Below are 26,053 nucleotides of genomic sequence, written 5' to 3' on the forward strand. Positions count from 1 at the left end.
ATCAAATCTAATTAGATAAAATGATAATTGGACCACTTGTCTCTGATTGGTGAATCTAGACTAACAGAATGACTCCACTGAGATATTAAGTAAAAAATACTGTCAAAAAGGATATTGTACTAGGGTTACCACCTGTCCAACTTTGCGAGGGACAGTCCCTCTTTGGGCAGTTGTGTCCTGACAAAAAATTTAAAAAATGGCAAATGTCCTGAGATTTTTAGGACAAAATTATTTCCTATATTTTATGTAATAGTTGCATAAAACATTTATTCTGCATCTAAAATACCTAAATGTTATAAGAAACAGAATAAGCAACTAAAATGCTACAAAAATAAGCTTTTATTTAGGCAAAAAAGTTAAGTTCTATCTTTTGTACTGACCGTGGTTATGTCGGCCTGTAAAATCTGATGTTTGTACCGAAAATGTCCCACTGTGGCCATTTGAAAAGGTGGCAACCCTATATTGTAGCACGTACCAAGTCCTATGCAAGGGGGTTTGCACGGTCCAAACCATGAATCCAAATTGACCAAATAGACCAGCAAGGCAGCACAGAGTTCAATAAATTTATTAAATACTTGTGTCCATAACAGACTAGTTTCGGCCAACAGCCTTCTTCAGTGTAACACAATATAGTCAAGTTGCATTTTAATCATCTTTTAAATACTTATCCAGAGCCAATCACAGTCATTTGCTCATGAATATTAATAATTATTTAGAAAAATCTTCATTTACTAAAAAATACAAGGGTACTGTGTACATTATTAGAGTTGTTCCTAAATGTAAGGTGAGCCACCACAGAATTGAAAAGTTATAATAATATTGAGGTATAACCATTCCCATATTCATATTAGTAAAGGACAGTATTTGAATAGCCATAAACCCTGGCTACTAATCCAATATTCATCAAGAGCACCAAAGTATAATGCTCAAATTACATGGTATAGCAGAATTAATAAACATAAAACATATTTGAAAACATCATAATAACAATACATGTATGAGTGTATGTGGGTGTACAAAAATGACTAAAATAAAAGTAAAACTAATTACTGATGCATGAAAATAATAATGTCAATAATAGATGCAAATCAGCAACATCCACAATAAGAATCTCATATCGGAGACAAGCCCATAACATACATCATTAGCTTCCAAGACTGAAATTGTACTAATGAATATAACTATATATTATTAACTTGTCTAAGATAATAATGAGAACAGTCCTAAGAATTAACATGAACATCCCAAAAATTTTTTTGGTCATGATACATGGCCACTGGTTTGCATACTATAGTCTATCCATCCTGTCATATACCCATATTTGGTCAATAGCAATAATCTTCAGCTTGTCAATTATGAGTTAAAGGCACCAAAAATGTTATATATCAGGTATTTGGAGTGATTGGGGTAAGAAACCTGAACATTCTATATCCAAACCAAAGAAAAATCAAAGGCATATATATGCCAAAAGTAGAGTCAATATGTACCTATATCGAATTTGGGTATGCTATTATACATACTGTGTGGTACATACTGTATACTATGTATAATTAAAGTAGGACTCATAATCAATACCAGCCTAGATGCTAAATATACGATATCCTAAAAAAATATATAATCCACTTGCTCGAATCAGTTGAATCAACATGAAAGTTATCAAATACCATACTGCTTCTGTGACCAACTACTCCTATAGATGGTCATTCAATCCGGGATGAAATAAACCCCCCAATGTGGTAATCCAGTATTTCTCCTTTTGGTCCAATGACCCATGCCAGCCCTGTTTATTGGTTCTATCTCCAGAAATGCGGTCAATAACTATAAAGGTAAACCTAGCCTGAGGGTGTTTTAATGTGTGTTGATATAGAGCACTAGTCTCCTTATGGTTCTTGATATCGCTACGGTGTTCATTCATCCTTAGTCTCAAAGCCCTTGATGTTTGTCCAACATAAAACCCCCCACAGTAACACGACGCCAGGTACACCACCCAATCGCTACTGCAATTACCAAAAACCTTGATGTCAAAAATTCTACTGGTGTTGCGACTGGTAAACTCCTTGGATTTAAGCATGTATTGGCAGGATCCACAATGGCCACAGGGGAATGAACCAATAAGTTCATCACCATAAAGTGTCAGTTGTTTGTGGGTCGTCCCCCCACTTGCCATATGTTTGAAATGTGAAAAGTAAGAACCTAAGGTTTTACCTCGTTTATATGAAAAGAGACAACGGGGTCCCAAAATATTCCATAGCTTTTCATTGGCCAGTAAAATATTCCAATGTTTGTTAATGATGTTTCTAATCATATTGACATTTCGGCCATATGTGGTGATGAACCTGACATCTGTACTGCGTGATGATTTGTTTTTATTCTTGTTATGATATTGTAATAAATCATCTCTATCAAGAGTATTAGCTCTACTCTGTGCAGACAGAATATCACATCTGTCATATCCCCTTTCGGTAAATCTCCGACCGAGATCCCTACTGGCCATTTGGTATTCCTCTGTGTTAGAACTGAGGCGTTTGATACGTATGAACTGAGATATAGGAATACTCCTGATGGTGTGACGGGGATGTAAACTTGATGCGTGTAACAGGGTATTGTATTGAGGGTATTTACGATAAACCCTGGTGGACAAGGTGTTATCAGAGTTCCTATATACAGTGACATCCAAAAAACTGATGCTGTTTTTATCATATGACACCGAAAATTCAATTCCCCAGATATTATCATTGAGATACTCAACAAATTCCCTTGGGTAACACACATCAGCCCGCCACACCAACCAGCAATCGTCCAGGTAGCGTCTCCAAATGTCCATTTCCACCTGGAATATATTATGTGATGTATCATAAATCATATATTCTTCAACATAAGCCATAAATAGGTCAGCGTATATGGGGGCAAAGGATGCCCCCATAGCTGTTCCTTGTAGCTGCCAGTAACATTGGCCTTGGAAATACAGGACATTCTTGTTTAACACATGTTCAGACATACATATCAAATATGATCAGAATATTTTACTGGCCAATGAAAAGCTACGGAATATTTTGGGACCCCGTTGTCTCTTTTCATATAAACGAGGTAAAACCTTAGGTTCTTACTTTTCACATTTCAAACATATGGCAAGTGGGGGGACGACCCACAAACAACTGACACTTTATGGTGATGAACTTATTGGTTCATTCCCCTGTGGCCATTGTGGATCCTGCCAATACATGCTTAAATCCAAGGAGTTTACCAGTCGCAACACCAGTAGAATTTTTGACATCAAGGTTTTTGGTAATTGCAGTAGCGATTGGGTGGTGTACCTGGCCGTGTTACTGTGGGGGTTTTATGTTGGACAAACATCAAGGGCTTTGAGACTAAGGATGAATGAACACCGTGCGATATCAAGAACCATAAGGAGACTAGTGCTCTATATCAACACACATTAAAACACCCTCAGGCTAGGTTTACCTTTATAGTTATTGACCGCATTTCTGGAGATAGAACCAATAAACAGGGCTGGCATGGGTCATTGGACCAAAAGGAGAAATACTGGATTACCACATTGGGGGGTTTATTTCATCCCGGATTGAATGACCATCTATAGGAGTAGTTGGTCACAGAAGCAGTATGGTATTTGATAACTTTCATGTTGATTCAACTGATTCGAGCAAGTGGATTATATATTTTTTTAGGATATCGTATATTTAGCATCTAGGCTGGTATTGATTATGAGTCCTACTTTAATTATACATAGTATACAGTATGTACCACACAGTATGTATAATAGCATACCCAAATTCGATATAGGTACATATTGACTCTACTTTTGGCATATATATGCCTTTGATTTTTCTTTGGTTTGGATATAGAATGTTCAGGTTTCTTACCCCAATCACTCCAAATACCTGATATGTAACATTTATGGTGCCTTTAACTCATAATTGAAAAGCTGAAGATTATTGCTATTGACCAAATATGGGTATATGACAGGATGGATAGACTATAGTATGCAAACCAGTGGCCATGTATCATGAACAAAAATTTTTGGGATGTTCATGTTAATTCTTAGGACTGTTCTCATTATTATCTTAGACAAGTTAATAATATATAGTTATATTCATTAGTACTATTTCAGTCTTGGAAGCTAATGATGTATGTTATGGGCTTGTCTCCGATACAAGATTCTTATTGTGGATGTTGCTGATTTGCATCTATTATTGACATTATTATTTTCATGCATCAGTAATTAGTTTTACTTTTATTTTAGTCATTTTTGTACACCCACATACACTCATACATGTATTGTTATTATGATGTTTTCAAATATGTTTTATGTTTATTAATTCTGCTATACCATGTAATTTGAGCATTATACTTTGGTGCTCTTGATGAATATTGGATTAGTAGCCAGGGTTTATGGCTATTCAAATACTGTCCTTTACTAATATGAATATGGGAATGGTTATACCTCAATATTATTATAACTTTTCAATTCTGTGGTGGCTCACCTTACATTTAGGAACAACTCTAATAATGTACACAGTACCCTTGTATTTTTTAGTAAATGAAGATTTTTCTAAATAATTATTAATATTCATGAGCAAATGACTGTGATTGGCTCTGGATAAGTATTTAAAAGATGATTAAAATGCAACTTGACTATATTGTGTTACACTGAAGAAGGCTGTTGGCCGAAACTAGTCTGTTATGGACACAAGTATTTAATAAACCCTATATTGTACTCATAAATCTTGTTATTCCTTTTTTTTCTACATATTTACTACGTTTTTGCTGTATTTATATTATTGGTGAAAAGATGCACTAAAATGTGATTGTTTAAAAAAGGCTAGGCTTAGGGTTAGTGTTAGGGGTAATGAGGAATATGAGAGTATTCTGCGCAGTATAAGAAGTCAAACTGAAGTATAATTTATCTGTTCCAGCAAACATCCTTTAAACTTTTTTTGGGAATACATCAAATTATTTTGAAGATTTTGCCTTTGTACATACAGCGACCAAAATAGCCAAAACAGTTATTAATTTTGGTCTAGCCCTCTTGAAAAGTGTCCATAGTAAAGTTGATGTCATCAGTGGGCAGTGTACCAGATGTATGATAACAGATGCTAAGTAAAATATTTAGGACATAAAGCATAAAATGCATGCCACAGGATATTTTGGGAAGGATAACTTCAAGGAACTATTTTTTATGTATAGTAGACATTCCACAAAGTTCACTGAAAATGCCTGGTACGGTGTTAGATGACAGATTTGTAGAGGAAGTATAAGAGACACATTAAGCTGTCACTTATTGCATGACTGTGAAGCTGATTAATACTAACGGTAATGTATACCAGTTCAAGGCTATTATTAAATGTAGCTTTACCAAGGAACTCCTCTATCCATTTACTGGTAATGTAAGGCCACTAGTGTGATGTTTATTCCACAATAATGACACCCTGAACCCTTCAGCCATTAGATGGTGATTCTATTGAAAATTAGATCTTTGAGTTCGGTCAACCTGGGAAACTTGGAAATTAAGGGGTGCCACTCGGGAATCGTGGCACACCATTATTTGGACCCCAAAACTCAGTTATTACCGGGTAATTTGGTATGGTTGGGAGGTATGGTCAACATTATCAGTACACTACACCGGAGTGTGGAGCAACTATAGTCTCAGAAGTAAATTTGACTGATACGGGGAATGGCTTCTTAGATAGTGAAAGATAATTTACAAGGGGCTTGGCTTATAATAAAACTGTAACCCCTTTGCTTGGAGCATTCTGGTCTGTGGACCTGCATCCAGGTGGAACTAAGTGGGCAGAGCTGATTTTTTAATTATTATAAGACATTCTGGAGAGATCAGTATAACCAAAATTTTGACCAATATATAATGAACAACAAAACCCTACAGTGATATGGCTAGCTTGGGGTTTTTCCATTGACTCAGTCGTGGAACGTGAATTTGTTTTCTAGGATTTAGCGGCTGTAGAACGAGCACGCAAACAGGCGGAACAGGAGAAAGACGATCTTGCTGAAGAGCTCTCAAGCAATGCATCTGGAAAGTAAGTCATATAGAAAAGAAATCACAGCAATGTTTACAACTAAGAAACACGAATGTTGTGCTTTAGTTCTTTTTATTTATTTATTTATTTATGTATTTTTGACAGCTGCATTCTTTCTGCCACCATAATGGAGATTACGTATGTTGTTTTTTAAACTTTCAGATGCACAGATTAGCACTGGCACTGTGCTTAAAATAGCTATTTAAGATTTTTTTTTTATTATATGAATGGAGGGATACAATTTCCTTACAAATATAAATAAAAAGTACAAGACTTTGAAGAATGTATGTCATAGGATTCAAAGAAATGCTCACCGCTCATGCTAATTGCCCAACGCTGGTTGTTCAATTTGTGTGATGGTGAGAAAATGTCATTCAGAGACAGGTATGGACACAATGAGAAAGACCTCATTATTAGTTAATTACCATGAATCAGAATCAGACACTAGCCGTGATGGACCTGATCATGCTACAGTTGTCAACAGAGGCCCGTTCAATGGATCAGGAAAGGCACCCCCATACAAGCACGCATCCAGATGCATTCAGGCACTCATGAATGCACACATACACTCCCTGACATTCCCACAGATACACAGACACCCACACCCACATACAAACACACAAACTTGCACACACATACCAACAAACAAGTCCCCTATGCTTGATCACACTCGCAAAAACACTCAGCCATAGAGTCACATACACAATCCAACATATACCTATACACACATCCACACATACACGCACATACACAGCCTCATTCATGCCCCTACAGAAAGGTATACACACACACACACGCACACACACACACACACATACTCACACTAACACCCCCCCCCCCCCCCCATGTTTATGCTGAATTTATGTATTGCATATACTCCCATAGGAGTGAATGAATAATGGACATGTTTTTACAGCAGTCAGTTTTCCTTCTAAGGGAGAACATATGGCTTATTAGAATTATTCACTTCCTGGGATTGCTACATTAATATGTGGTTTTGCCCTCAAGACTGATTTATATGCTAAGGCCCCTGTGAGGAATCGCCACGACAGAGCAGTATTTGAATCAGAAAGGCTTAGCATGGTGTGCAAACCTTCCAAGCATACCTCTCAACTGTATAGATTTTTGCCTCATATTTTTGGTCCATGTTTCATAAAAATCATGGATTTCTGTTAAATTAGTGGCAAATCATTAAAGACTAAAGTTAGAAATAATGACAGACATTTCAATTTCAGACTACATACTCCAGGAAATTCATGCTGATACAAAACCTGGTATTCTATCAACTTTCTAAGTTTGTAAGAGCAAGATTTAAAAACTGTCCTTATATTTTGGGCCTTTGTCCCATTTTTATTTATGGCTTTGTCCAGATTTCTTGCTCTAAGAGTTTGAGAGGTATGCAAGTTCCAGGCTAAAGCTTTTGCATTACATTAAGCCTTTCTGAGTCCAAGGGTTGGTGTCTGAGGAATCAGTGATCAAATGTTATCATTTTCTTCTTACATTGATAAAGCATGTGAAGACATAACTTACACTTGTGTATGAAAGATGATGTTTATTACAACCAGGAAGGCAGCGTTACTGATTAACCTGTTCTCCTCACTTGCAAGAAGCAAACTATATAAAATATAATTCTCTGCTGTCTTACTCTCTAGTGACAAAAGTGATACCTCTAAACAAATATTCCAAATGAATATCACTATGAAATTAGAAACAACAGAGGAGGCTGCCAAATTAGAAGCAACAAAAAGGGGGCTGCCTTATGTAAAAATACTGAAAACCATTAATCATAATTCCTTCACATACAGAAGAATCATACATGACATACAAAGGCCTTTTTATCAATAAACTTCAGGTCTTTGGGTTTAAACCTTATGTAGATGCAATTTGGCTATATAAATAAAGACTACAGCAAGCTAGAATATGAACTAATGAGTGGATATCGGGTTGATAGTATAGTGGTACAGAATAAACCCAACTAAAGAGAGGCAAGCAAAATTTTTCTTCCAAAAATTAAACTTTTATGAGAGATAATGTGTATTACATTTAATTTAATTGGATATTTCCTTCCAATAAGCTCTTTTTTGTAACTAGACAGTTTCTTATTAATCCCTGTTAAAAAATTCTCAAGATAAGTTAACATGGCAAGTTAAACAAACATACGGTTTGGATATAAAAAGTAAATTATGGAAAATGGAATCTGTTTTTATTTTAAAATTTTGATACTATGACCCCTAAGGCGTTAAATAGGGAATGTCATTGGAAATGTTTTCTTTAAATATGTAATTAGTTTATTGGTAAAGTGAATGATTGAATTTTAACAGTATAAAAGGGATGAGATATGTGACTGAGGTATACTCTGAAAAGGCTTAGAGCCGAGGCGCTAGAGAGATTTAAAACTGCTGGTGGGTTTTTTTTACTGTTTTCTGCTGTATACTGCTGTTGTACATTGGATGCCGCTTTCTTTTGGAGACTGCAATCTGCCTGTTTGTGAACTGCAATCTACCTATTTGTGAACTGCAATAGGCCTGTTTGTGAACTGCAATCTGCCTGTTTGTGAACTGCAATCTACCTGTTTGTGAACTGCAACCTGCCTGTTTGTGAACTGCAACCTGCCTGTTTGTGAACTGCAATCTCCCTGTTTGTGAACTGCAGTCTGCCTGTTTGTGAACTGCAGTCTGCCTGCTTGTGAACTGCAATCTGCCTGTTTGTGAACTGCAATCTGCCTGTTTGTTAACTGCAATCTGCCTGTTTGTTAACTGCAATCTGCCTGTTTGTGAACTGCAATCTGCCTGTTTGTGAACTGTAATCTGCCTGTTTGTGAACTGCAATTTGCCTGTTTGTGAACTGCAATCTGCCTGTTTGTGAACTGCAATCTGCCTGTTTGTTAACTGCAATCTGCCTGTTTGTGAACTGCAATCTGCCTGTTTGTGAACTGCAATCTGCCTGTTTGTGAACTGCAATCTGCCTGTTTGTGAACTGTAATCTGCCTGTTTGTGAACTGCAATCTGCCTGTTTGTGAACTGCAATCTGTCTGTTTGTGAACTGCAATCTGCCTGTTTGTGAACTGCAACCTGCCTGTTTGTGAACTATTGCTGCTGTTTTCTCAGTGGATTCTGGTATTGTGGAACTGAGATAGTACCAAATTGCAGTGTACTACCATATTAAACTGCTTTGGAAGGTAAATACTAGCTTTTTTCTTTTGTGGTGAACAATATTAATCAGCGGCTTGTGTGGTGGGAGATATTTCCTCCTAAGTGTACCTACTTATGATTGTTCTCCACTGACTGGATGGTGCCAATTATTTGAAAGAAGACTGATATATGAAGGTACTGAACCCTAATATCCATATACTCTTTCCTGTTTTTTAAACATTGCACTACATTTCCAGACATAGCAGCAGCGTTTTTGTGAATTGTAAACCACAGCTAAAACCTGTACACCATAGAACATAGATCAATCCTTGCCTTTACTGATTCACTTTTGGTTACATGGTTAAGAGCCACTAATCACAACTGCTTACTTTCAGGGGTGATGTAGTAACACCGTGTCTAATTGCATGGCCTACTCAGTGACACAGTAAGAGGAAGCTGTGGGAATCAAACTGTGATCTAGAGGATACAGTCTGTTCTTTCCTGCCTGAATCTATTGAAGGCCAAACCAAGTGGTGGTGATGCAGTTCCGGGGTCACTGAATGATCCTTAGTGGTACTTTATGTTTTAAACAGAGTATATGACATGCTGCATCCTCGTGCACACTTCAGTACCACTCCTAATCAGTGTCCTTTTTTTAAAATACATCAGTTTGGTTAACAATAGTTCAATACAATTCATACCTGCTGTAAGACACACTAGGGTCATGCTTTTATGATGTAATGGCCATATTTGGGAAGCTTATGCTGTCAAATAGGTCTTGTGAAATAGTCTGTGAAAAGCAAGTTATATATCCTTAACCGACTCAAAGACATGCTTTGTTCTGCCACAGCTGGGTATAGGAATCTAAAGGACATTATCAGTAAAATGAAGTATTAAATAAAAGAAACAATGTTATATGAGATACTTTAACTTTCTGTGATTTAAATGCTCAGGTCAGCACTTCTTGATGAGAAGCGACGTCTAGAAGCTAAAATTGGACAACTGGAGGAGGAGTTAGAAGAAGAACAGGGTAATATGGAGGCCATGAGTGATCGGTTACGGAAAGCTGTGCAGCAGGTAATAGTCTTCGTTATTGTAATGGACTACAAATATTCCATTTTGTTTTGTAACCACATAGTGCAGTAACATTTAGCCCTACATTACATGACATGATGCTCTATGAGAACAGTTAAAATAATGAGCACTGCAGAAAAACATTAATAATAAAAAATTAAGCAATTCTATAAAAGTCTCATTCACCGAGATGACACTGGAAATGCATTTTCTTAACATTAATTTTGGCATTGTTTGGTCTGCAAATGTGTATATGAAAAGTGACAGGTATTTTTTAAGATTTTGCACCAAAATGTAATGTCCTGGCAGTGCAAAATAGTCCCCCATAAGCTTAGTTCATACTACTTAAAATAAACAGAACTCATACACAAGAGTGTGTGTGTGTGTGTATGTGTGTGTCTTTTATGTGCAATGTGTGATACAGAAGAAAGACCTTCCATCTTCCTGCATTTCCCCCTTTGCCTTGTAAACTCTGCAGATACTGGCAGCCGTCCATGGGCTCACTCTAGGAGTCATTTGTGACTCATCAGAACGAGACAGATAGCGCACTTGTTTGAGCAAAACGTTTGTCTGCTATAAAATGATCTGACTTATTAAGCATTTTGTATTTCGATATCTACAACAATTTAATAGTTTGCCTTTTGTTTATTCTGTCGAGCTACATGGGGTTTGAATATCTATTATGCAATTTTTGGTTAAATATATAATATAAGAAGTTAACAATCTGCTGAAACTGTCGTTTTTTAGTCAGAGCAGCTGACCAATGAGCTGGCAGCAGAGCGCAGTACAGCACAGAAGAATGAGACCGCACGCCAGCAACTGGAAAGGCAAAACAAAGAGCTGAAGTCCAAGCTACAAGAAATGGAAGGAGCCGTCAAGTCTAAATTCAAGGCATCCATCACCTCATTAGAAGCCAAGGTTGCTCAGTTGGAAGAACAACTGGAACAGGAAGGAAGGTAAGACTTCGGTGTGCAGTGTTTCACTGTACTACAAGTAATACCAGTATCAATCCAATTTCAGTATGGTCATATTTTTCCAATAATTTATCTGTAGTAAATAGATTGACTTTTTTTGAAGAATGTCTAAGAATGCCTCTCAGAATGCATATGTTACCAGAAAGGAACCTGTAAGTGTCTTGGGCACCTCCTGCTGGTCAGTAAATCTTGACCTATTCCCAGTATTTGTTCCAGTTCATTGGCAGTGAATCAAGACTGTACTGTTCATCTGTCTTTAAAACCATATCAGATGCTATCTTTTCAGGTCACCTGAGGTCACTCCCTGGAGTAGAAAGTCATGCAGAGATGTCCTAGAGGTAACTAAGATTTAAGGTACCTTCCTTATTATTCTGGGGATGCTCTCTGCGCACTGTGCATTATCCTTCATTGAGAGCTGTTAGCACACCGCCCTACTCATGTCAATATTACCATTCATGTAGGATCATAGAATGATAAGAGGTTACTAGGCTAATGGCCCTGGGGCCCTTACAAGCCTAGCCAAGAGTTTATCCCCAAAAAGAAACCTCATTCAGCACCTGTTGCCCCTGGCAGTGAGGGACAAAGGTAGAACCCTTGGGCCACATTTGTGGTTTCCCATCCACTCATCAAGGTTGCGCTTGAAGAGGGTCAGCGAGGTACTCTATTTGACATGTATGGGAAGTCTATTCCAGAGACAGGGCAGCCTCTGGGAGACAAACCTGTCTCTCCTGCAGGTTTTGTTGATGTTGCATATTAGATTCAGGACTTTCAAGCAGGTAATGCATGAGGAGTAAGACCTATGGATATGTAGCATCTCTAGTAGGGCAGGATCCAAGACTGCCTTGTAGGCGAGATACAGATCATGTCTGAGCAATCTGTACGATACCAAGTAGAGTGATAATGATTTGAGTTTGTCCACATAAGACAGGTGTTGGAGGCCATGGATTCTCTTTGTGAGGTATTTCTGTGGCCTTTCCAGCTGGTGCAGATATTTGGAGAGGTACATACGAGCCGGGGCATTATACTCAATTGCTGGTCTAATGAGGGAGAGGTATAGAGAGGTAGTAACCTCCTTTTTTCTGGATGCAGTCCCTTTACTTATGAGGTGAACCAAGTAAAAGGCTTTTCTAACCACTGCTGCTACATGATGGTCGAATGTGAGGTTGTTATCAACCTGAATATCCAGGTCTCTCACCACAGGTTGTGTGCTTAGGGGGTTGCCACTGATGTGGTAATCAGTAGGGGTCATGTTTCTGCAGAATGGTATGTTGATACATTTTTTGCACTTAGCTTGAGACCATGAGTTTGGCACCAGTCATTAGTTGCTGTGAAACCCTCTCTGATCCTTGGATCCTTCCAGCACTATTACACTGGCTTCCTTCTCTTTATGGATGGCACAGTGGTTGTGTTGTTGCCTCACAGCAAGAGGTTCTCTGGTTCAGTTCTCAGCTGGGGTGCCTTCTGTGAGGAGTCTGCATGTCCTCCCTGTGTTCATGTGGGTTTCCACTGGGTGCTCCGGTTTCCTCCCACGTTACAAAGACATACATCTAGAGCATTTCCTCCCTGGGCTTCTGCTGAAAATTGGCTTTGTTCCAAGTCAGACTTTCCTGGTAAACAAATGTTAAATAAATGAATACTAAGTTAAACAAATTGTTCAAGGTACTTATCTGTTCTGTTACTGCCTTCACCTACCACCCATCTTTTACCAGTCTGACTAATTCTTGTAAGACCTTATTTTTCTTAGAGGCATAAATGAAGAAGGATTTATCCTGCCTTTAATACTTTTTGCCAGTTTCTTTTCTTTTTTGTGATTTTTCCCTCCTCACCTTATAGTGTCATTATATTAATGAGTAGCACATTAGCCTTTGACTGATGATCAGAAGACTGTGGTTCTATTCCCACACCAGGTACTTGGATTCATTTTCCAGTACTGACACTGCATGTAGCCTAAGATGGATATGCTACAGTATGAGCATGTTATCCTTTCAGTGGGATACTAAATCAACGCCCCCAAAATCAGTTTTATAGATGACTAGAACTATCATTTGAAATATTGCAACTCATTTCTAAAGCAGTCTAGCTTACAAAAAATCTCTACAGCAGACTAGTTTGACAGAGTTGTAGCCTCACACAATACTCCCCAAAGGCAAAGGTATCAACTGCTGAAAAATATAACTTCTTTTTAACTGTTAAACAGTGGAGTGGGGGTGTGACAACACAAAACTTCAGTAGAATGCAGAGGTAATAGCTACAATTTAAACAGCTATAATAAGCGGCTCTATTTCACAGGCAACTAAAATGTGAATGAAGTCTACATAAGCAGCAAAAAAAACTCAACTAGTAATCTAACTTTTTTATAAAACAACTAATTTCTAAAGCACTAAACAAACAAACATGCACTTTGTACAGCAGCCAGCTCAAGAAGCTTTAACGGCAAGAAAACTCCCACACACAAATATACTAGGAAAAGGTGTTGCCAGCATAGCCAGCCTTAGGCATAGGCCAACTAGGCAGCTGCCTAGGGCACCGCTATAGCAGAGGCACTTTTCCAGTATTATTTATTTATTTATTTGTAATGAAATGGTTTCTTTAAAATATGTTGAATTAATACAGGAAAAAAACTGAAGAGTAAGACAAACTGTGAGAAAAAGGAAGAAAAACTAATGTGGATGGTGTAGGCAGACCAGGATGGGGCACCAGGTGATGTGGGGGGTGCTATGGAGCCCTTTTGCCTAGGGTACCAGCTGACCAAAGACCAGCCCTGGACTTGCCAGCTATATGTCATATGCACCAAGGTAAGCAAATTTTTAATGACTTATTTTGTTTGTGCAATGTCATGACTGAATTAAACTTTTATGAAAGTCCTATCATAAAAATAAAAAAATGTGCACACTTTACAACACAGCTACTAGGGCAGTCAAATTTAATAATAAAACAGTTAAGTGCTTTTGTCTCCCCAAGTAGCAACCAAGGCCTTTTCAGAACAAAGAAAACCATAGCACCAACTGTTAAAACAATAGTAAATAATCATGTGACCAGCAAACTGATCCAACCACTAGTATCACATGTATTTAAAAAACGCAGTAAGGATATCACTAAAAATGTACAGTTTAATAATTGTAAAAAAAAAAAAAAAAGTACAATGTTAGATTAAAATATAAAATGTGAACAAAGAAATAGGTACAATGTAGAGGGCTAGAATCAGATCACTGATCTTAATCAGTTTTATTTTGTGTTTCAGATATGGATGACAAGAAATTAACCTCGAGAGCAAAGCACTCATTGTAGTACAAAATAGTTTAACTTGGAGATACAGAAGAAATATGTATTCTTTATAAACAAATAAGTTAACATAATTCAGTTATTTTAATGGCTTTGGCCTCAGCATACTTTAGCTAATTAACTGTTCCTTCAATCCTGAGGGTGACCTCCATCCAGACACTTTTGCAATTGTAGTTCCCTGGTTTCAAGGATGCTACTGGAGCCAACCCCACTGCTATTTATCTTCACACTGTCGTTAACGAAAAATGACAGTTAACATGTTGCACGTTCAGACAGGGTGGCACATAAATATAACTACAATAGGAAAAAAACACAAGCGTTAAGTTCCCATATGAAGAGGGTTTTGCTCTTACCAAAGCATTTATTTTCTAAAAGCAGAGGATGGTTACAACCCTTTTTATTAACAAAAGCTGGGCCTTCAATTGTAACTGTAGCTAAATCATTATGTTCTTCTAAAATGTTTCTAGTTTTCATGAACAATACATCCAATTTCTGATATATCTACATAGAAAGTGATAGTGCAATTTTAGAGCATGAAATTGTGGGCTGACTTGTTAACTGAACAAATTGTGAAGATACTACGTATTCACACAATTGACACATTCATAGTAATTTGACTGCTACTTGTCTAGTATTTTAGAAACAGACAGACTGACCATCTCTGATAACTCCTCTTCAAGCCTAATATCAGATGTAAGGAGTCTTAAAATCCTTACAGCTTCTGTGAATCACTCATCTGCATAAATGCCTTACCACAGGGAATTTTGGGGAAGAACATATGTCTAATTAGCATATGCCTCTCCCCCTAGATACGTCATTAGCATGTAGCATACCAACACGGACTGCATGTAATTTCCAAACCAGTCTAGATCACAAAAAGGTACTTTATACAGCAAGCTAGCTTTAAAGGTTTCAACAGTTTCTCCCAAGTTAAAGCTGTATTAAAGGAAAAACTCCATCTTCTTATACAGGTAACCTTAACCCAGAGTTATTTTCTCCTTATAACATCACTAAGCTGTACTGTACTGGCCAAAAGCCCTTTAGAGCCTTTAAATTTCTTCACTTAGACTTTTTTTTTCCTCTGTCACAGTTCCTGAAGGTAACAACATATTTTTTCCTGTTCAAATTTTAGTTTCAGAAAGGAATTTGAAACAGTCTGCATGACATAGGCCAGACTTATTTTCTTAAGTTTTCAGACTTATTATTTTCTTAGGTTTTCACTGTTACATTATCCTCTCAGTTTTACATACTGAGACCGTGTCTTGCTGAGGTCAGTAAAATGCTGTAAAGCAAATTTTAACAGCTAAAAGGAAAGTAAGTTATTTGTTAGAAAAATCTTTATATGAGGATAAGGAGGTATGCTGCAAAACTACATAAGAAAACTGCTTTATTATAGGTTCATAGGTAGGTACTAGGCTATTGGCCCTAGTATTATGCCCGTTTTTGACCATCCAAATGTTGCTTTTATCCATGTTAGTTCTGGTATTTCATTTTTGTAATTCGAGACCTTCCAATTACATGTCTCAGAATTACAACAGAGAGACAAAAAAGCACTCATTATGTTTAGGTTGTGTCATAAAGTGGTGGTATGAAGTATTGCATTGTGGGATACAGATGATGAAACTGAAAAATAAAATCACATTGGTACAGGAAGCCCCGAAAGAAAATGGAGTGAATACAAACACTGGGTTGGCTGAAATGATAATGCATGTGCAACATGTTCCTCCTCCTCTCATAACCCTTCTGGGGAAAGTAACCTCTTATTTTGTACAAAGAAGTTCTCTTACTTAGGATAGGAGACTTGCATAGGCATTCTTCCGTACTTTCATACTCCTTGAAATATACATTGTAATATTCTTTTATAAATCACCAATACAATCTTGAAAGTTGGAGATGAATGACCTACAGTAGTGGAATTAATGCTGTATCCATGATGGTATGGAGAATTCTTAGCATTCTGCTACCCGCTACTGTAGGTCATTCATCTCTGAGAACTAATGTAGTTTAATGGCATTTAGTAGACAGGTGAGAATGGGGACCCATGTTTCTCACCCCTTTCCAATGTATATGCTGTTCTCGATCCCTTCCACTTCATACAATTTCTCTTTTCTTAGCTGGAGAGTCATGAAAGAATGTTGTTTAACAAGACTGGTGAATGTTTCTTTTGTGCATCTCAAACACACCACTTTCTCAGACTACTGTCCCTACTCAACAGTATCTCCGAAGCTAGCCTCCCTGGGTCTTCTTGAGGGAAACTTGTTTCAGCAGAAGAGACTCTACGGCTTTTAAACACCTAACTTTCATTACAATGTTGAACTTTTAGAAGTGTTGCAATTTTTAATGTTATGTGCTGCCCACGTATAGCAAACACTTTGTGAGAATGACATTCCAGCAAGAGTAATACATACAAAAGATGTTGATATTTATCCAGCCAGAAAAAAGGAGACTGAACCATGAGAAAGAAAGAATAACTAACTTCTCATTCTAAAATGAGAAGACCATCTGAAATTAGCAGGGGGCAAATTTGTTTTATATGCACTGGTGTGAGCCAATGACATCAAGGCCATGTCAACATGAGGCTGATGCTGTTAAACACGCAGAAATGCACAGATACTGTTCAAACCACATGTGGGTATCTGACACAAAAGACTACAGTAAACTAACTTGTTTTACTGCTTCAAGAGTCCTCCTTAAAGAAATCCCATCTTTTCTGTAGTGATGCTGTTGACTGGGCAATACCCACAGTAGTTGGTTCAGGTACAATTTTACCCTAGTTATTGTCTTTTCTCAGCTGACAAAGTCATGCTTTTCAGATGCATATTCAGATTTTCGTCTTGCTTGTATATGCATTAGTTACCCAAACTTCATGCAGTCTTCTGAAGCAGTTTCAGAAAGTTTTTATCCTTTAGTTCATCAAGCAAGATCAGTTTTAAAAAAGGAGTTTGATTTCCCTGCGTATTCATTTGTTATTGTCTGGGCGGGCTTCTGTGATTGATTCAGTACAGTGTCATAGCCCTGAGCAACACTTAACTTGTCACTTCTTAGGCTTTTTTAACATTTATGTTCACAAGTTCAGGCACAAAAATGTATACCAAATATTTAAAAAAAAATTCTCTGTCCACATTTTCTTCTGCCTTTGGTACTCCCATTACATTCATAACTTTTGACTTAAAATAGAAAACAAGTACCGAACCAACACAGCTAGGCAAAAATCTCTTATTTATTTAACAAAGTAAAAAAGTAATAAAAGTGAGTGCTTTCGCGATAACACTATCACTTCTTCAGACTAATAAACAAGTAAAAAGTCATGAATTTAAAAAGAAAGCAAAACCAGTCAGCTATCTTATGCAAATCTCATGAATTAACTAAAAGGTACACACAGAAGCAATGCAGCAGTTGTTATAAAGACAAAAAAACAACACAAATAAAATCTAAGTTTAAAGACAGCATTAATGTTTAAGCGGGTGAGCTTTCAAGATATTGTGAGCTCATTAAACAGAACTGGAATATTCTACACAGTATAGATAATTGAAAGGGACTATAGACAGCATACCCACTTTGCATTTAAAAATAATAAGTTCTTGAAGAAACATTTCTGCTATAAATCACAACCTCATACTAAAGGGCCTCAGTCTACCAGGTATGGGACTTTTTCTTGTAGATCATGCTCAGTCTGTAAGTACATACTTACAGGCTCAACCTATATACATCGTCATGCTAATTTTAAAATTGAACTTGATTTTTATGCTGACTGCAGAACTCCAAACATTATTTACTTTGCAAGCTGCCAGGTCTGCCATGCCTTCTATATAGGCAAAACTAACAGACCACTGAAGGACAGGATTCTCGAACACTAATGGGACATCAGGAACCAGAAATATACAAATGCCTTAGCACAACACATTGGTTTGCATGCCTCAGAACACACTTTTAAGTTCTTTGTACTCCAGGTTATGGATATTAGTATTAGAGGTGGTGATACATCTAATAAAACAGAAAGTGCTGAACAGAATTGGATCTTGCTCTGGATTGCAAAGAAACTGCTTGGTTTAAATAGTGTTTCCAGCCTTAAACCATTCTTGAAAGCACACCCACTTAAACGTAATGCTGTCTTTAAACTTAGATTTTATTTGTGTTTTTTTTTGTATTTATAACAACTGCTGCATTACTTGTGTGCGTACCTTTTAGTTAATTCATGAGATTTGCATATGACAGCTGACTGGTTTTGCTTTCTTTTTAAATTCCTGTCTTTTTACTTGTTTATTTGTCTGAAGAAGGGATAGAGTTATTGCAAAAGTGCTCACTTTTATTACTTTTTACTTTGTTAAATAAGTAGAGGTTTTTGCCCAGCCATGTTGGTTCAGTACTTGTTTTCTATTTTACGTTTGCACAGTTTTCTTGTACCGTACCTCTTACCTGTTCCTGTGTATTTTTGTTTTTTTGTGGATCATTCATAACTTTTGCTTTGTTCTTTACCAGTGCAATAAACATTTCTGTTCCATATATGAATCCTCACCACATTTACTACTGCTTGTTGTAAGAACTCCTTCCTGTGAAAATATCTCAACTGAGAAAGGTTTGTCACTCTCAACATCCTGTCACTTAACTAGTGTAAAATTCTACCTGCTTTCTTTCCAAGTTTCTAATCAGTGAGGGAGCTCTTTTTCCAAAGTAGGCATCCAGATATGACCAGTTCATTTACATACATTCTCTGCTATGTTCAAAACAGCTAATATGGACTACTGTCATTATTTCTGACCCCTGAGGGTGCACATTGTTTCAGCTCAAAATTTAAATAATACTGTTAAATAATGTATATAACAGCTGTTGATTATGCTGTTATTGATAACACATCATTTCAGTCTTCTTCTTTCACTATGGAGTTGTTTATATATCTATTTTTGCTATACCTGACTATTTCCTAAAATAAATGTATTGTGATTAGTGTTTTATTGCAGTTAACAAATGTAAATAAATCAGTTTAATTTGCAATCTCCCAGCACATTTAACATTCAGTTGTTAATAACAGTTCCAAGTATCAATGCAAATGAACAAACAATGTTATTTATTTAGCTCAGCTATACTAATCCATCTCAAAAGCATGAGTACTTTCACTAGCTTCTGTTAAAACCCCTCTGACAAATATTTTTGTATGCAGTTACAGATTCGTCCGTAATGTATTTTCTGATTGTAGATTTCACAATAAAAAAACCCAGATGAGATGCAAAACCAAGCAGGAAAAACAAGAACACTACCCAGATCCTTACATTTTGAATCTATCATCCTTGTGAAGCTTTGTGTGGCATCCCTTTTCTCTCCTCTGATGCCCACATAGGTTATGAATCCCCCAAAATTAAGTGATACAAGGCAGGATAATTTTATCAGAATCTCTATTGGTGTTACACTATGAATAAAGCATGCAAAGCCAGTTATTTTCGTACAGTGTGATAAAGCCGTCAGTATGGCCCAGGAGACCAAAGTTCGGTTACTGGCTTGGGCACCTGCTGGAGCTTACAAATGGAAGGTGAAGACGAATGAGGAGATTCAGCCCACTCACCACTTTCTTAGAGTGAAGGGGTTGGTGGACATCCTGGGGCACACATGCTGTATCAATTTCTCTAGGGAGACCTGTGAAACCTACACTCCTGCCTATCCTTTGCAGATTGGGGTATATGCAAGACTGCACTGCTTATGGATGTTATCAACAGTCTGGCACCATGTCTGTTTGCACATCTTTCTTACAAAAGCCTACCTGGCATACTTGGGGAGTTGGGTCTTAAGCGAAAATCTGAAACTACTGCCACCAATGGTAGCTTTTCCAGCCCCTAGTTCTCATCTTGGGCTGAGCAGCTCTCACCTGAAAAGGATATTGGGGAGGGGGGGCATGGAAGAATAAGTAAACCACGTATATACCCTCCCAGCCAACTCTTACTATAACCATCCAGCAATACAATACTGTCAAAATGTCTAAAATGCTTAATAAACTGACAAAAAATATAAAACGTTTATTAGAATCATGCGAGTTGGAAGTATGTACTAAGTGCTTTTTGCATTTAAGACTATACAATATTAGATAACTAAATGATATAGAATTACTTACTTTTGTAATTTTTGTATCACAGAGATAAACAGAATGCAGCCAAGGCGATGAGACAGAAGGACAAAAAAATGAAAGATATTATGCTGCAGGTTGAAGACGAGAGGAAACAGGCTGAGCAGTACAAAGACCAGGTACCTAAGTACATGTCCTGAAAGTAGTAGCCACTGCATGTCATGGACCGTGTGTGGGACAGTTTGCTTTACAGTACAGTGAATGAGTATCTTGTCTACACATTCCTTTCTCTTGTTTTTAATATTTTAGCTGAGAGAGACAGTAGGACAGATCACATGGGCACAGTCCAGAGTCAATACATTTCAACACTTCTGCTGATGTATTTAGCAGAGTTTTGTATTGGGTGCTTCTGAGTTGAGTAATGACTATGTGGCAGCAGGAGAAAATAAAGCCATAATGTGCAAATGCTCTTAAAACTACTTATCTTGCACTTTACTGATAAGCTTAGACATATAAATTACAAAAAGCAAAAAAAAAAAAACTGAGGAGTCTGCCAAGTGTAGCTAACCTTATGTAGCAATTTCTTTCTGAAAACTTGGCTGTGGCAGACTGCAATCAATGTCACATATCTGGTGTAGCTCAGCTTGTGAATTTAATAAAATAAGTGCTGCCATCAGAATGCCAAACTGTCTGGAAACAATGCTAATAAAATGCAGAAGTTCTTCAGGGAGACACCCAATGACGGATTTCTTATTTAGGTCCTTGAATCAGGTAGGTATGTCAAGCATACCTCTCAACTTCTTAGAGTGAGAAATCTGGACAAAGCCTAAAATAATAGGGGAACGCATGCCCAACAATAGAGACATATTTTAAATATTACTCTTATAAACTTAGACTTTTGCTAGACTAACAGAATTCGTGTTGACATGCATTTTCTTTTTTTTTCTCTTAAAGTTTTTGTATTTGTTTTCCAATTTTATCACAATTTTAAGAAAAAAGTATTAATTGATACATTACAGATGTCATGCAAACATTTACATACAGTTAATAGAAATACAATCACAATATTTACTATTATAGCATCAGAACTTAACTATTTACAAAGGTGTCTAATCAGTTCAAGTGAATACTCATTTCTAATATATATTTACATCATTTCAGTTTGGACATGCATTTTTCTAAAGGATATGAAGTCTGAAACTCAAATGCATGTCATTATGTAGTGACTTTAATCCTCATTGATTTGTCAGAAAACCACACCTTTTATAAGAAATAGACCAAAAATATTAAGCAAAAACCTGGATAGCTGAGAGGTATGATGTCAAGTTTACATGTCATGGTGTAATGAACTAATGGAAGCATTAACACTGACCATGGAATAACTAAGACCCAACTCAAACAGCTACAAGAAATACATCAGGATATCCTACAAGCAAACACAGTGAAACAGTATGAGACATCTTTGTGTCCATGTGAATACCATTTCTCACCTTAGCAGACTATGCCTGAAGAATAGAAGGCTGTTTGACATCTTAAGTCACCTCCAAAACTTACACTGGAAATTCTTGCAGGAGAAAAGCTTTTATTATAGTAACTGTGGCCAGAGATAGAGAAAAAAAAGTCTGAGCAGCTAAGGGGATTTTCCTGTCTTTACAAGGATATGTATCTCTACTGTCAAGGACCATAGTGATTGAAGTCAGATCATTCTCTGCCATCATAGTGTGATGTGGTTGAGTTTTAATCATTTCACTCTGAATTTTGCTAAGAGATGTGAGATGATGAGGAAAGGTGGAAAGATGTACAACAATCTTAAATGCCATTGGAAGGTAAACACATCCACCAATAACTTCCCTTTTTTCTAAAGAACTAAGTAGAAACTGGGGGACAATCCAATCCTCCCATGAGATGAGCAGATTGATTTATTGGATGCACAAATGCAGAAGAGAGTGACTGTATAGACATTTCTTATCCAGAGCTCTAGCAGAGGGCCTGGATTCTGACTGTAGAAGTCTGACAGCAAATTCATTCTTCACTGGATGTAAACTACTGTAAGAGAGATGCCAGTGTATCGCCCACTACCAGACCCATAGTGCCTCTTTGGCGAGGGAGGTATGTGTGTGTGTTATCTTTTATCTTCACATACCACTCCACAACATGGTTGTCTGAGCAGAACAGAAGGGATGGCTGGTCTCATTTCCCTTTCCAGAGCTGGGAAGGTGAAGAAGTCTGCTCTTAGCTTGGTAGGTTTGTATCCAGATGGCTCCATTTTTCTTGCAAAAGTAAGGAGTGAGGGTGTGCTCTCTAAAACAATACTAAGGAACCCATCATCATGAACTACACTGGGTTTGGCCACAGGGTGGATAACTTCACAGTGAAACTGATGGGCACTCTCTAGTACTTTAGAGCTGGTCACTGGAGGTATGATACTAGAAAAAGGTTCATAGCAATCTACATAGGATGCTACTACCACTGGTACTTCATTTTCCTGTGAAGTACTCTAATCCATAAGTGTATCAACAGAACTGTGAAGATAATGACCACAATTCTGACCAAGAGATACAGAAGTACCCAGACTTGCACCAACTGTAATTCTATACCCACATTGGTAAGTCTGTTCCTTCTGTACCTTTCCTGTGAGCATAAATAAAAAGACTTAAGCTTATCCAACTCTGTCCCAGTAAAGATGTGCTAAGGTAACTCAGAACACAAACTCAGTATTACATACCCCCAAAGCCTGTAGCCACACGAGTGTCTAAGCAACATTTGCTACCAGGAAATTATCTAAGGGTTCACCAGGCAACAGTCATCCAGATCTAAATCCAGAGGGATGGCTCTACTGAAACCAAGACAAAAGCCTAAAGAAGAAGAGGCTCATAGGTAGGTACTAGGCTATCAACCCTAGGGCCTATACAAGCCTAGCCAAAAAGGTACCCTGGCTTTCGCCACCCAAGAAAATTATTTTCCTGTGCCCCTGTCAAACAGAGCCACAGAGGTGATCCCCGGGGTGAATTTCCTATTTCCCATCCAGTCAAGATTTTTTTTGAAGAGTGCTAATGAGGAGCTTTGTTTGATATAGATAGTTTGTTCCAGAGTATGGGAAGTCTCTGGGATAGGAATCTATCCCTCCAACATGTTCTGTTTATTGTGGTGACAAGGTTTAGGTCCCTAGAGCGTGTAGCATGAAGGGATTGGGATTTCTTTATGTGGAGCATGTCCAACAGCTCTGGGTTTGACATAGCTTTGTATGTTAGGCAGAGATCACCACTGAGTAGGCGATATGCAACGGAGTAAAGCTGGAGTTTTTTGAGACGGTCTGCGTAGGGCATCTGTTTGAGGACAGCAATCCTCTTTGTGAGGTATTTCTGTGGCCTTTCCAGTTGTTGTAGATGTCTTGTGAGGTACATACCAAAAGGGCCGTTGTACTCTATAATGGGTCTGATAAGTGACGAGTAGAAGGGAACAATGACCTCTTTTTCCTGGATGAGAAACCTTTTGTGATGAGGTGTGCCATGTAGAAGGATTTCCTGACTACTATGGCAATGTGATTATCAAAGGAGAGATTACTGTCCACCTGTGTCCCAAGGTCTCTTATCACACTTTCGGTGTTAAGTAGACTACCAGAGTTTTTACCAAAGGGGATGACAGTACACTTTTTGGTATTGAGCTTGAGGCCATGGCTTTGACACCAGGCATCTGTCTCAGTGAGGCCCTTTTGTAGGATGTCCACATCATTAGGAGTTTCAATTATGGCTCCTAGTTTGCAGTCATCTGCAAACTTCATTAGCCAAAGACCTTCTGTGTTAGCATGTACTTCAGAAAAGTAGATACCAAACAAGAGAGGAACCAGGACTAAACCCTGTGATATTCCACTTGTCACTGGTCTGAAGTTGGATTTGGAGTCTGCTACTTTCACAGTGTGGGTTCTGTCAGTGAGCCAGTTGGCAACCCATCTTGTGACATAGGGATTTATACCTAGTTTAGTGAGTTTATCTATAATTCCAGAGTGGGGGGGGGGTGTCAAAAGCCTTGGTGAGATCTAGATAGGCTGTGTGAACCACCTTACCCTTGTCTACAGTTTTGGTGACTGCTTCAAAGAAGTCAGTCAGGTTTAGGAGACATGACCTGTCTTTTACAAACCCGAACTGGGTGGGGTCCAGAGTTTGGAGATTACCAATGTCTTTGTTTATAAGTTCCATGATAATATGTCCCATGGCCTTGCAGACCAGCCTAACGGGGCAGTAGTTCCCGGGGTCTGTGGTGGCTCCCCTTTGGGGAGTGGGATAACCATCGCTGTGCACCATTCAGTGGGCACAAAGCCTGAGGTGAGGCTATAATTGAACATGGTACTTAGGTGGGGTGGCAGTTTATTCTGTAGTTCATGTAGAATGCAGCCTGGGATGTTGTCAGGTCCCATGAATGCTGTGTTCTTGGCTTTGAAGAGTATGGTTTTTACCTGTGCAGCCGTGATTGCAGGAACTTTGCATTCTTCTGGTATAGAGATGGGCCCTTTAGGGGGTGAGGGGGGTAAAGTTAGCAATAAACCTATCTGCCAGGATGTTGGAAATATCTGTATATTTAGTGCCATTGTGCTGTAACTCAGAGCAGATTGTTGCCATTGAGATTCTTGATATAGCTATCAAATGCTTTGTGGTTGTCTTTAGAATCAGTGGTGATTTTGTTTTCATAACTAGTTTTGGATGATTTTATGAAGGATCTTAGCTTCTTACTGAGGCTGACCAGGGAGTTCTTCCAGTCATGAGATTTTACTCTTTTTTGCAACAGTTTCTTGCCTCTGTTGTAGAGTTTGTTTATGGCAGGGGACCACCAGATTGGCTTCCATTTTTTGGAGGATAGCATCTTGGTTCTGTTAGGGATAGGATGATCCATGCACTCATGTAAGTGCTTATAAAGTGCATTTGTGTAGGATTCAGCAGTCATACCTCTGTCCGTCTGGATAGGTGTTGTGAAATTTGCCACTTCTGTCTTAAGAAGCATGAAGTTGGCTTTGGAGAAATTTGTTATGGTGGTTTCCCTAATGGGGGCGGTATGTGGATGTCTAGGCTGATTAGCTTGTGGTCGTTTCTGACCAACGAGGAATTGACCTCTGGTGTAGAGCACTGGTCATCCATGTTGATAATGGCCGGGTCTAGGATATTGCTGCCCCTGGTGGGGGTGTGGATAAGTTTATCCAAGGAGTTGGAATTTATGAATTCCAAAAAACATTGAGCATTGAACATTGGTACATGAGTAGTTTTCCCAGTTAACTGTGGGGTAGTTGAATTCACCCATTATTAGGGTGTTGGGTTGTACCCTAATATTTTCCAGTGTATCAAGAAATGAGGAGTGGGAATCCTGGGGCAAGACAGTAACACTGTCTTGCCCACTCTCATAAATACAGATATAGATATAACTCTGGTCCCTGTTTAATAGTGCCTTTTTCAAATATAGTCTACCTGTTAGCCACCCATTAAAAGTGCATCATTCCCC

At 38.0% G+C, this 26,053-nt stretch overlaps 2 protein-coding genes across 5 annotated transcripts in view; one reads left to right on the forward strand and one right to left on the reverse strand.

The window, feature by feature from the left end:
- MYH11 (myosin heavy chain 11) overlaps window positions 1-26,053 on the forward strand; it is a 547,944-nt gene that overhangs the window by 505,193 nt on the left and 16,698 nt on the right. For all 3 annotated transcript variants that reach the window (XM_044089163.1, XM_044089164.1, XM_044089165.1), the window contains 4 exons: window positions 5,965-6,053; window positions 10,138-10,261; window positions 11,006-11,214; window positions 20,637-20,745. In XM_044089163.1, the coding sequence (XP_043945098.1) occupies window positions 5,965-6,053; window positions 10,138-10,261; window positions 11,006-11,214; window positions 20,637-20,745 (531 nt within the window). The remainder of the gene's footprint in view (window positions 1-5,964; window positions 6,054-10,137; window positions 10,262-11,005; window positions 11,215-20,636; window positions 20,746-26,053) is intronic.
- Window positions 14,429-26,053, reverse strand: part of NDE1 (nudE neurodevelopment protein 1) — a 653,710-nt gene continuing 642,085 nt past the window's right edge. Inside the window, exon 8 of one of the 2 annotated variants that reach the window (XM_044089169.1) lies at window positions 14,429-14,808. In XM_044089169.1, coding sequence (XP_043945104.1) covers window positions 14,783-14,808 — 26 coding nt within the window. In that variant the 3' untranslated portion in view covers window positions 14,429-14,782. The remainder of the gene's footprint in view (window positions 14,809-26,053) is intronic. The other variant, XM_044089166.1, reaches the window with a different exon arrangement.

Source organism: Protopterus annectens, chromosome 12.part0, assembly GCF_019279795.1.
Source record: "Protopterus annectens isolate FY-2018-M chromosome 12.part0, PAN1.0, whole genome shotgun sequence".
Classification (NCBI taxonomy): domain Eukaryota; kingdom Metazoa; phylum Chordata; order Ceratodontiformes; family Protopteridae; genus Protopterus; species Protopterus annectens.